Consider the following 13,655-nt stretch of genomic DNA (forward strand, 5'->3'; position numbering starts at 1 on the left):
CAATGGCGTTAAGTTTCTGTCTTTGAAATTAATGAATCGTTTTGAGTAAGTGATTCAAATACATATATTCATAAATACAGTCACTTGTCGCCACCTACTGCCGTAAATATGCAGTTTGCAGAAAGTTTCACTGAAAAATCATCACCACTAAGGCTGCGTTCACACTGCAGGCTGAAACGACCCAATTCCGATTTTTTTGCCCTTATGCGACCTGTATCTGATCTTTTCATGACAGTCTGAACGACACAGATCCGATCTTTTCAAATGCGACCCAGGCCACTTGGGTATGTGGTCCAAATCCGATACATATCCGATCTTTTCAAATGCGTCTTCAGTCTGAACTGCCAGGTCACATGTATCCGACCCGCACGTCGTTGATACGCGACAAACGTCATCATTGTAACTCCCGTTCCTTACTCCAGTCCAGTGGTGGCGGTAATGCACAAGAAATAGTTGCTAACCGCCAATAAAAGAAGAAGTACGCACCTGTTGCTAGCCAATACACTCCAACTCCAACGCGTTTCTGCACTGTTATGGGCCGCCGCAGACGTGTCTCTTCCTGTGACAAAGTTAGTTGAAGGCGCTCGCAAACATAATTGAAGGTGGATCTGGTCATTCTGAAGTTACTGACGAATTCGGTATCAGTAAAGCCACTCACATCAGTCTCCCACCACTCCTGGCTGCGACTCCGCACACACACGTTTCTCTGTACCGACGTTGCTACCACTGCTCCACAAAACGCCATGGCCAAAAACCTTGCTCTCCTCCTCTTTTTTAATTTTCTTCTTAACATGAGAAGGTTGTAATGGTGCTGGCTCCGTTGCGAAAATAACTTTAATAAAGCTAAACGAACTCCAATGCTGACACCCATATTTGGCTACTTCCGTAAACAACAAGTGACGTCGTTGACCGTTGAGTACTCTTCTGCGCATGCGGGTCACTTCTGGGTCATTTCACGTTCACACAGGAGATCACAAAAGGTCGCATTTAATTGGAAATGTGAACGGCCTTGCAAAAAAATCGCATTTTTTCAAAAAATCGGAATTGAGCATTAAACCCTGCAGTGTGAACACAGCCTAATTCACACAACTTTCCTAAACACGCAAACACTGACTAGGAGTGATTCAAACTAATTTGGTGACCAGAACTAGCTGTTGTTTAAAGGGTTACTTCAGCGATTAGTATTAAGCTTTCTATCAGTTGAAACCCGGTAGTATATTCAAATTATCTTACTTTTCCCTCTCATGTCCCCTTGAGACAAGAGAATTATGCACTTCTGGAAAAAATCCTGAATGATGCAAATATCATCAATTTGCGTCATCTGAGGATTTTTTGGCCAGAGGCTAGACTACAGCCAGTAGTAGGAGCTAGTTCCGCATGGATCTCACTCACAGAATGTAAATGCGTACGGCCCCTCGGCTCGGGCATTCATAACGGAGCGGTGCGGAGCAAAGTGAGTGTTTCAACTTTTCAATGAATTCCTATTAAAGTTTAGCTTCCATAGGCATGATCTGAAAACGCGCCAGACTGGACACGTGCAGAGTATGACTGCCGCGCTTACCTCAGCTCTGCTCAGCTCTTTGCTCTCGTGATGAATGAAATCTGAATCCTGCTGCGTTCGCGTTTCACACTTTATTGAAAAGACACATTCAGTTTTTAATTGTAGTGTCTATTCTCTAACTGAACTAAATTATTTTAATACTTTGAAAATCAAAACCACGTTGGGGGCGGTGTCATGGTGGGCAAGTGGTAACCAGTAGCCCTTGCTTTGGGAGTGGCCACCTTGAGTAACGAAGCAAGTGCATTCTGGGAGTTGTTGTCTTTCATCCACGAGACAAAAAAAAATTGTTCTGTCTTTCCTGGCCTAGAAGGCACCAAATTCAAAAATTATTTCACATTTCTACAACATAAATGACCCAGTTTAAATACACATTAATCTTACACGCACTGAAGTACTGCTTTAACTTTGCAATAGCATAAAAGTAAATAGACTATCTTAAATTGTATAATAATAAAAATTCTCATGTTGAATCCAGCTAACCAGGCTCCCAGAGTGTATTTAAATTAAATAAATAACACCTAAAAATAGCCGTTAGAAAACGTTCTGTATAAATTCTCATTGTTCTCATAAAAAAAACTCCCTAATATGTTCAATGAGAATATTAGTCAATGGCTACAAAAAATAGAACCTAAAGAGAAAATTAGTTAGTAGACTTGGTTTCTGAAAAAAATATGTTGTTCCAGTTTCCAGACACAGCCAGAGAATAAGGTATTCCAGTCAGATTGGAAAATGCATCTCTGAATCGATTTATTATTAAGTATAAATGAGATATTTACAGAATACAAGCACATTGTTGTAGGTGATGTTAATACAAAATAAATACATTATTGTTTATTCTTCAGACTGTACGGCAGACATAGAGAATGGCAGAGAAGAGAACCGTCATCATTTTTTCTCCACAATCTGAGGCTCTGAGAGCTTCTTAATGGTGAGCTCCTTCACAAACTGCTTCATCAAACTCTTGTGAAGAGGCTCTGGATCCTAAGAAAGAAAACACGGAGTCAGCTTTATCAGATGACAGCGAGCGGACATGCAGTGCCCATCTTTCACGGTCCTGTTCATTTCATTACCTTCTTTTCCAGTAGTCTCTGTTTCTCTACTGCTTCCTCCAGACTCAATCCCACCCATTCGGCCTCTTCCTCTGTGATCTCAAACTGCTGCTTTTAAGAAACGTAAGAAAGGCAAATGGAAGAAAACACACAGGCTGATTATCAACAAAATACAAACAAAATAAATATACATCCCGTAATCAACTTGTCTCACCTTGTAGCGGTTGTAGATTTTCTCCATGCGAGACGGATCATCAGGAAACAGATCCGTGTTTTTCCGGGCCAGACGTAAAAGCATCGCACGTTTTAGATCCATTCCGAACTTGGAGTTCAAATCATGCTTTGGGGTCTGATTTAAGATACGGACACAAAAATGCTTTTACAAAAAATGTACATAGAAATTTAATCTGATTGCATTTCATACACAAAGCCCATATTTAATATATATATATATATATATGTACACACACACACACACACACACACACACACACACACACACACACACACACACACACACACACACACACACACACACACACACAATATATATATATATATACATGTATACAACAAATTACATTTTATACAATAATGTAATATAATAATAAATATACAAAAATATTTGTAAAACATATAATATTACTATATAAACATATCACATAAATGTATTATAATTTTGTAAAAACAATTAAACATACTAAATGCCACAGACAGACTTCATATTTTTTATATAGTAATAAATATACAATAATACAACTATTTTAAACATTAAATATCACATTATAAACATTTATTATATAAAATAATTTTGTAAAATAATTAAACATACTAAATGCCACAGACGTGTGGACTGTATTAATGGTTTTATATAATAATAAGTAAAACAATTTCATACAATATATTCCATAAACATATATTATTTATTAATATACAATTATTCTATTTTTCTAAAAATAATAAAACATACTAAATGCCACAGACAGACTTAATTTAATATAGTAATAAATATACAATAAATAAAACTATTTTAAACATTAAATATTACATTATAAACATTTATTATTATGTCGAATTATTGTAATTTTGTAAAATAATTCAACATACTAAATGCCACAGAAGTGTGGACTATTAATAGTTTTATATAATAAGTAAAACAATTTTGTATAATATATTCCATAAGCATATATTATTTAATAATATAAAATGATTAATTTTTTTGTAAAATAATAAAACATACTAAATGCCACAGACAGACTTCATATTTCTTATTATAGTAATAAATACACAATAAATAAAACTATTTTAAACATTAAATATTACATTATAAACATTTATTATTATACAAAATGATTGTAATTTTGTAAAATAATTAAACACACTAAATGCCACAGACTTGTGAGGATTCTCACCTTCAGAATGTAGAAGTCGAAGCCAAAAGCGGCATCAATGAGGTCCAGTGTGCGAGCTGTGACTGTTACAGTGAACTTTTGGTCGAGGATCTCACTGTACAGCTCTCTGTTAAACAACTGGGGCTTCCAGGTTTTGCGCAGTCTTGTAGAGAGCTGATGCCATCATTCATATCATATAAAAACATGGGGTTAATATTCACATCAACTTAAATTCAGCATTACAGTTGTTCTCTCTTTGGTCTCACCTTGTCACCTTTGGCATATCTAAAGCCAGATATCCAGCCTTCTCCACCCCAGAGTCCATCCTGTGATTCTGGCGGATAATAAACTGGGATAGGCACATCCTGGACTCGCTCTCTGTGTCCAGTTTTAGGATTGACTCTGTATTTGACACCCAGAGGTTTCCAGTGCACTGGAGTCGGAGGGGTCATGTCCTGCAGACAGCGCAGGTAGTGCTGGGGTAGACGGGAATAGATGCCCGTCTGCAGCTTCAGGGCTTCCCATATTTTTGGTGGATACTTGTGTAGAGGCATTTTTGTTGGACAAAACCTTAGAAAGAAGGGTTGAGTAACGTTAGGTCCATGCATTACACAATGTACACAAATAAATACATAAATACATACATGTATATTATTATATATGCACACATTTCATACATATTGTGTGTGTATATATATATATATATATATATATATATATATATATATATATATATATATATATATATGTGTGTGTGTAAACTAGCTGATAAGCTACAGCCTCTAAGATGCATATATTTGCTTTATAATACAAAAATCTGAGAATGCAAACATAATAACTATAAGCAAAAAATAATGTACACTCTTACCGTTGAATGAAGCAATCGGAGAATGTTTAATTTAATGTTACATTATAAGTATAAGCCTGCTAGCCTCTCAGTCCAGCACACGCTGTAAAGCTAACCAAGGGCACCTAACGTCATTTCCTATGACAGATCCTAGTGTGAGAACTGCGATTGGTTCAGTGGACTGTTTACTGCGCTGATTGGTGGTCTTCACGGCTAAGCTTCCGGGTTTAAAAGAAGCTGTTCTCGTGGTGGTCTAAAATAATATAGCGTTTTTGCACAATATAATTCAAATAAATGTTAAGTTTTTTTCCTTTCTAAACGCCCGAAAGGTGGAATTGAACCACTCTGCCGCTAGGCAGCTACAGGTTTGAAGCCTGCACCCCGGACCACCGAGGTTCATCCGGGCATTTAGACTTGACGAAATTACTCCTATATAAAGGTCGCTGCTGTGCTATATGTTACATCTACGGTGAGTTTTATTTGTGAAACTGTATTTAACAGCGTATCATCATTAGGTCATGACATATTAATCCCTTCCTCAGTATGAAGTTCATGGAAACTCAAAACGTGCAGAAATCCCACATTAAACACAGTGTTGCACCACATGCAAATTAGTTTCTTGCTATTGGTTCAAACCTGGGGCAAAGTTTCACATTCTTTGTTGCGTATTTTATAGTTTTGTTAATCATTCTTCACTGGGACTTCAAACCAAATCAGGCATGCTTGCTATTTCACTGCATGTTGTTTTTTCTAGAGAGAATAAAAGTACACCCTTAACGCATTAACAAAAGTGTTAAACATAATATTTTTTTTCTTATTTATCTAGTATCTTTTTCTAGTCAAACAATATAAATTATCTCTTCATCACGGCACCTGTTAGTGGGTGGGATATATTAGGCAGCAAGTGAACATTTTGTACTCAAAGTTGATGCGTTAGAAGCAGGAAAAATGAGCAAGTGTAAGGATTTGAGCGAGTTTGACAAGGGCCAAATTGTGATGGCTAGACGACTGGATCAGAGCATCTCCAAAACTGCAGCTCTTGTGGGGTGTTCCCGGTCTGCAGTGGTCAGTGTCTATCAAAAGTGGTCCAAGGGAGGAACAGTGGTGAACCGGCGACAGGGTCATGGGCGGCCAAGGCTCATTGATGCACGTGGAGAGCGAAGGCTGGCCCGTGTGGACCGAACAAACAGACGAGCTACTGTAGCTCAAATTGCTCAAGAAGTTAATGCTGGTTCTGATAGAAAGGTGTCAGAATACACAGTGCATCTCAGTTTGTTGCGTATGAGGCTGCATAGCCGCAGACCAGTCAGGGTGCCCATGCTGACCCCTGTCCACCGCCGAAAGCCCCAACAGTGGGCACGTGAGAATCAGAACTGGACCACGAGCAATGGAAGAAGGTGACCTGGTCTGATGAATCATGTTTTCTTTTACGTCACCTGGATGGCCGGTTGCGTGTGCGTCATTTACCTGGGGAACACATGGCACCAGGATGCACTATGGGAAGAAGGCAAACCAGCGGAGGCTGTGATGCTTTGGGCAATGTTCTGCTGGGAAACCTTGGGTCCTGCCAACCATGTGGATGTTACTTTGACAGGTGCCACCTACCTAAGCAGTTCTCGTGGTGGTCTAAAGTAATATAGTGTTGTTGCACAATATCATTATAATGAACATTTTGTATATTTCCCTAGACGCCCAAAAGGTGGAATTGAACCACTCTGCCGCTAGGCAGCTACAGGTTTGAAGCCTGCACCCCGGACCACCGAGGTTCATCCAGGCATTTAGAAGGGCTGAAACTACTCCTATATAAAGGTTGCTGCTGTGCTATATGTTACATCTATGGTGAGTTTTATTTGTGAAACTGTATTTAACAGCGTATCATCATTAGGTCATGACATATTATTCCCTCCCTCAGTATGAAGTTCATGGAAACTCAAAATGTGCAGAAATCCCACATTAAACTCAGTGTTGCACCACATGCAAATTAGTTTCTTGCAATTGGTTCAAACCTGGGGCAAAATTTCACATTCTTTGTTGCATATTTTATAGTTTTGTTAATCATTCTTCACTGGGACTTCAAACCAAATCAGGCATGCTTGCTATTTCACTGCATGTTGTTTTTTCTAGAGAGAATAAAAGTACACCCTTAACGCATTAACAAAAGTGTGAAATATAATATTTTTTTTCTTATTTATCTAGTATCTTTTTCTAGTCAAACAATATAAATTATCTCTTCATCACGGCACCTGTTAGTGGGTGGGATATATTAGGCAGCAAGTGAACATTTTGTCCTCAAAGTTGATGTGTTAGAAGCAGGAAAAATGAGCAAGTGTAAGGATTTGAGTGAGTTTGACAAGGGCCAAATTGTGATGTTTAGACGACTGGATCAGAGCATCTCCTAAACTGCAGCTCTTGTGGGGTGTTCCCGGTCTGCAGTGGTCAGTGTCTATCAAAAGTGGTCCAAGGAAGGAACAGTGGTGAACCGGCGACAGGGTCATGGGCGGCCAAGGCTCATTGATGCACGTGGGGAGCGAAGGCTGGCCCGTGTGGACCGATCAAACAGACGAGCTACTGTAGCTCAAATTGCTCAAGAAGTTAATGCTGGTTCTGATAGAAAGGTGTCAGAATACACAGTGCATCGCAGTTTGTTGCATATGGGGCTGCATAGCCGCAGACCAGTCAGGGTGCCCATGCTGACCCCTGTCCACCGCCGAAAGCCCCAACAGTGGGCACGTGAGAATCAGAACTGGACCACGAGCAATGGAAGAAGGTGGCCTGGTCTGATGAATCACATTTTCTTTTATAACACGTGGATGGCCGGGTGTGTTTGCGGCGCTTACCTGGGGAGCGCATGGCACCAGGATGCACTATGGGAAGAAGGCAAACCAGCGGAGGCAGTGTGATGCTTTGGGCAATGTTCTGCTGGGAAACCTTGGGTCCTGCCAACCATGTGGATGTGACTTTGACAGGTGCCACCTACCTAAGCAGTTCTCGTGGTGTTCTAAAGTAATATAGTGTTGTTTCTCAATATCATTATAATGAACATTTTGTATGTTTCCCTAGACGCCCGAAAGGTGGAATTGAACCACTCTGCCGCTAAGCAGCTACAGGTTTGAAGCCTGCACCCCGGACCACCGAGGTTCATCCGGGCATTTATAAAAGACGAAATTACTCCTATATAAAGGTCGCTGCTGTGCTATATGTTACATCTATGGTGAGTTTTATTTGTGAAACTGTATTTAACAGCGTATCATCATTAGGTCATGACATATTATTCCCTCCCTCAGTATGAAGTTCATGGAAACTCAAAATGTGCAGAAATCCCACATTAAACACAGTGTTGCACCACATGCAAATTAGTTTCTTGCAATTGGTTCAAACCTGGGGCAAAATTTCACATTCTTTGTTGCATATTTTATAGTTTTGTTAATCATTCTTCACTGGGACTTCAAACCAAATCAGGCATGCTTGCTATTTCACTGTATGTTGTTTTTTCTAGAGAGAATAAAAGTACACCCTTAACGCATTAACAAAAGTGTTAAATATAATATTTTTTTTTCTTATTTATCTAGTATCTTTTTCTAGTCAAACAATATAAATTATCTCTTCATCACGGCACCTGTTAGTGGGTGGGATATATTAGGCAGCAAGTGAACATTTTGTCCTCAAAGTTGATGTGTTAGAAGCAGGAAAAATGAGCAAGTGTAAGGATTTGAGTGAGTTTGACAAGGGCCAAATTGTGATGTTTAGACGACTGGATCAGAGCATCTCCTAAACTGCAGCTCTTGTGGGGTGTTCCCGGTCTGCAGTGGTCAGTGTCTATCAAAAGTGGTCCAAGGAAGGAGCAGTGGTGAACCGGCGACAGGGTCATGGGCGGCCAAGGCTCATTGATACACGTGGTGAGCGAAGGCTGGCCCGTGTGGACCGAACAAACAGACGAGCTACTGTAGCTCAAATTGCTCAAGAAGTTAATGCTGGTTCTGATAGAAAGGTGTCAGAATACACAGTGCATCGCAGTTTGTTGCGTATGAGGCTGCATAGCCGCAGACCAGTCAGGGTGCCCATGCTGACCCCTGTCCACTGCCGAAAGCCCCAACAGTGGGCACGTGAGAATCAGAACTGGACCACGAGCAATGGAAGAATGTGGCCTGGTCTGATGAATCATGTTTTCTTTTACGTCACCTGGATGGCCGGTTGCGTGTGCGTCATTTACCTGGGGAACACATGACACCAGGATGCACTATGGGAAGAAGGCAAACCAGCGGAGGCAGTGATGCTTTGGACAATGTTCTGCTGGGAAACCTTGGGTCCTGCCAACCATGTGGATGTTACTTTGACAGGTGCCACCTACCTTAGCAGTTCTCGTGGTGTTCTAAAGTAATATAGTGTTGTTGCACAATATCATTATAATGAACATTTTGTTTATTTCCTTTCTAAACGCCCGAAAGGTGGAATTGAACCACTCTGCCGCTAGGCAGCTACAGGTTTGAAGCCTGCACCCCGGACCACCGAGGTTCATCCGGGCATTTAGAAGGGCTGAAACTGCTCCTATATAAAGGTCGCTGCTGTGCTATATGTTACATCTATGGTGAGTTTTATTTGTGAAACTGTATTTAACAGCGTATCATCATTAGGTCATGACATATTATTCCCTCCCTCAGTATGAAGTTCATGGAAACTCAAAATGTGCAGAAATCCCACATTAAACACAGTGTTGCACCACATGCAAATTAGTTTCTTGCTATTGGTTCAAACCTGGGGCAAAGTTTCACATTCTTTGTTGCGTATTTTATAGTTTTGTTAATCATTCTTCACTGGGACTTCAAACCAAATCAGGCATGCTTGCTATTTCACTGTATGTTGTTTTTTCTAGAGAGAATAAAAGTACACCCTTAACGCATTAACAAAAGTGTTAAACATAATATTTTTTTTCTTATTTATCTAGTATCTTTTTCTAGTCAAACAATATAAATTATCTCTTCATCACGGCACCTGTTAGTGGGTGGGATATATTAGGCAGCAAGTGAACATTTTGTCCTCAAAGTTGATGCGTTAGAAGCAGGAAAAATGAGCAAGTGTAAGGATTTGAGCGAGTTTGACAAGGGCCAAATTGTGATGGCTAGAAGACTGGATCAGAGCATCTCCAAAACTGCAGCTCTTGTGGGGTGTTCCCGGTCTGCAGTGGTCAGTATCTATCAAAAGTGGTCCAAGGAAGGAACAGTGGTGAACCGGCGACAGGGTCATGGGCGGCCAAGGCTCATTGATGCACGTGGAGAGCGAAGGCTGGCCCGTGTGGTCCGATCAAACAGACGAGCTACTGTAGCTCAAATTGCTTAAGAAGTTAATGCTGGTTCTGATAGAAAGGTGTCAGAATACACAGTGCATCGCAGTTTGTTGCGTATGAGGCTGCATAGCCGCAGACCAGTCAGGGTGCCCATGCTAACCCCTGTCCACCGCCGAAAGCCCCAACAGTGGGCACGTGAGCATCAGAACTGGACCACGGAGCAATGGAAGAAGGTGGCCTGGTCTGATGAATCACATTTTCTTTTATAACACGTGGATGGCCGGGTGTGTTTGCGGCGCATGGCATCAGGATGCACTATGGGAAGAAGGCAAACCAGCGGAGGCAGTGTGATGCTTTGGGCAATGTTCTGCTGGGAAACCTTGGGTCCTGCCATCCATGTGGATGTGACTTTGACAGGTGACACCTACCTTAGCAGTTCTCGTGGTGGTCTAAAGTAATATAGTGTTGTTTCTCAATATCATTATAATGAACATTTTGTATGTTTCCCTAGACGCCCGAAAGGTGGAATTGAACCACTCTGCCGCTAGGCAGCTACAGGTTTGAAGCCTGCACCCCGGACCACCGAGGTTCATCCGGGCATTTAGAAGGGCTGAAACTACTCCTATATAAAGGTCGCTGCTGTGCTATATGTTACATCTATGGTGAGTTTTATTTGTGAAACTGTATTTAACAGCGTATCATCATTAGGTCATGACATATTATTCCCTCCCTCAGTATGAAGTTCATGGAAACTCAAAATGTGCAGAAATCCCACATTAAACTCAGTGTTGCACCACATGCAAATTAGTTTCTTGCAATTGGTTCAAACCTGGGGCAAAATTTCACATTCTTTGTTGCATATTTTATAGTTTTGTTAATCATTCTTCACTGGGACTTCAAACCAAATCAGGCATGCTTGCTATTTCACTGTATGTTGTTTTTTCTAGAGAGAATAAAAGTACACCCTTAACGCATTAACAAAAGTGTGAAATATAATATTTTTTTTCTTATTTATCTAGTATCTTTTTCTAGTCAAACAATATAAATTATCTCTTCATCACGGCACCTGTTAGTGGGTGGGATATATTAGGCAGCAAGTGAACATTTTGTCCTCAAAGTTGATGTGTTAGAAGCAGGAAAAATGAACAAGTGTAAGGATTTGAGTGAGTTTGACAAGGGCCAAATTGTGATGTTTAGACGACTGGATCAGAGCATCTCCTAAACTGCAGCTCTTGTGGGGTGTTCCCGGTCTGCAGTGGTCAGTGTCTATCAAAAGTGGTCCAAGGAAGGAGCAGTGGTGAACCGGCGACAGGGTCATGGGCGGCCAAGGCTCATTGATGCACGTGGAGAGCGAAGGCTGGCCCGTGTGGACCGATCAAACAGACGAGCTACTGTAGCTCAAATTGCTCAAGAAGTTAATGCTGGTTCTGATAGAAAGGTGTCAGAATACACAGTGCATCGCAGTTTGTTGCGTATGGGGCTGCATAGCCGCAGACCAGTCAGGGTGCCCATGCTGACCCCTGTCCACTGCCGAAAGCCCCAACAGTGGGCACGTGAGAATCAGAACTGGACCACGAGCAATGGAAGAATGTGGCCTGGTCTGATGAATCATGTTTTCTTTTACGTCACCTGGATGGCCGGTTGCGTGTGCGTCATTTACCTGGGGAACACATGACACCAGGATGCACTATGGGAAGAAGGCAAACCAGCGGAGGCAGTGATGCTTTGGGCAATGTTCTGCTGGGAAACCTTGGGTCCTGCCAACCATGTGGATGTGACTTTGACAGGTGCCACCTACCTTAGCAGTTCTCGTGGTGGTCTAAAGTAATATAGTGTTGTTGCACAATATCATTATAATGAACATTTTGTTTATTTCCTTTCTAAACGCCCGAAAGGTGGAATTGAACCACTCTGCCGCTAGGCAGCTACAGGTTTGAAGCCTGCACCCCGGACCACCGAGGTTCATCCGGGCATTTAGAAGGGCTGAAACTGCTCCTATATAAAGGTCGCTGCTGTGCTATATGTTACATCTATGGTGAGTTTTATTTGTGAAACTGTATTTAACAGCGTATCATCATTAGGTCATGACATATTATTCCCTCCCTCAGTATGAAGTTCATGGAAACTCAAAATGTGCAGAAATCCCACATTAAACTCAGTGTTGCACCACATGCAAATTAGTTTCTTGCTATTGGTTCAAACCTGGGGCAAAGTTTCACATTCTTTGTTGCGTATTTTATAGTTTTGTTAATCATTCTTCACTGGGACTTCAAACCAAATCAGGCATGCTTGCTATTTCACTGCATGTTGTTTTTTCTAGAGAGAATAAAAGTACACCCTTAACGCATTAACAAAAGTGTTAAATATAATATTTTTTTTTCTTATTTATCTAGTATCTTTTTCTAGTCAAACAATATAAATTATCTCTTCATCACGGCACCTGTTAGTGGGTGGGATATATTAGGCAGCAAGTGAACATTTTGTCCTCAAAGTTGATGTGTTAGAAGCAGGAAAAATGAGCAAGTGTAAGGATTTGAGTGAGTTTGACAAGGGCCAAATTGTGATGTTTAGACGACTGGATCAGAGCATCTCCTAAACTGCAGCTCTTGTGGGGTGTTCCCGGTCTGCAGTGGTCAGTGTCTATCAAAAGTGGTCCAAGGAAGGAGCAGTGGTGAACCGGCGACAGGGTCATGGGCGGCCAAGGCTCATTGATACACGTGGTGAGCGAAGGCTGGCCCGTGTGGACCGAACAAACAGACGAGCTACTGTAGCTCAAATTGCTCAAGAAGTTAATGCTGGTTCTGATAGAAAGGTGTCAGAATACACAGTGCATCGCAGTTTGTTGCGTATGAGGCTGCATAGCCGCAGACCAGTCAGGGTGCCCATGCTGACCCCTGTCCACTGCCGAAAGCCCCAACAGTGGGCACGTGAGAATCAGAACTGGACCACGAGCAATGGAAGAATGTGGCCTGGTCTGATGAATCATGTTTTCTTTTACGTCACCTGGATGGCCGGTTGCGTGTGCGTCATTTACCTGGGGAACACATGACACCAGGATGCACTATGGGAAGAAGGCAAACCAGCGGAGGCAGTGATGCTTTGGACAATGTTCTGCTGGGAAACCTTGGGTCCTGCCAACCATGTGGATGTTACTTTGACAGGTGCCACCTACCTTAGCAGTTCTCGTGGTGTTCTAAAGTAATATAGTGTTGTTGCACAATATCATTATAATGAACATTTTGTTTATTTCCTTTCTAAACGCCCGAAAGGTGGAATTGAACCACTCTGCCGCTAGGCAGCTACAGGTTTGAAGCCTGCACCCCGGACCACCGAGGTTCATCCGGGCATTTAGAAGGGCTGAAACTGCTCCTATATAAAGGTCGCTGCTGTGCTATATGTTACATCTATGGTGAGTTTTATTTGTGAAACTGTATTTAACAGCGTATCATCATTAGGTCATGACATATTATTCCCTCCCTCAGTATGAAGTTCATGGAAACTCAAAATGTGCAGAAATCCCACATTA

The 13,655-nt window shown here is 41.4% G+C and overlaps 1 protein-coding gene across 2 annotated transcripts; it reads right to left on the bottom strand.

Moving 5' to 3' along the window:
* Positions 1–2,279: 2,279 nt before the first annotated feature.
* Positions 2,280–5,254, bottom strand: mrpl28 (mitochondrial ribosomal protein L28). Of its 2 annotated transcripts, none has more exons than XM_079823597.1 (6): positions 4,870–4,979; positions 4,268–4,571; positions 4,023–4,175; positions 2,825–2,959; positions 2,632–2,721; positions 2,280–2,542 (listed from the first exon to the last, which is right to left on the bottom strand). In XM_079823597.1, the coding sequence occupies exons 2-6, from the start codon at positions 4,553–4,555 to the stop codon at positions 2,447–2,449; spliced, it is 762 nt and encodes a 253-aa protein (XP_079679723.1). In that variant the 5' UTR covers positions 4,556–4,571; positions 4,870–4,979; the 3' UTR covers positions 2,280–2,446. The 2 variants fall into 2 exon arrangements, with proteins under 2 accessions (XP_079679723.1, XP_079679724.1); XM_079823598.1 differs by having other exon boundaries at positions 2,286–2,542; positions 2,632–2,718; positions 4,870–5,254.
* Between the last annotated feature and the right edge of the window lie 8,401 nt (positions 5,255–13,655).

This window comes from Gobio gobio (genome assembly GCF_949357685.1).
Source record: "Gobio gobio genome assembly, chromosome: 8".
Classification (NCBI taxonomy): domain Eukaryota; kingdom Metazoa; phylum Chordata; class Actinopteri; order Cypriniformes; family Gobionidae; genus Gobio; species Gobio gobio.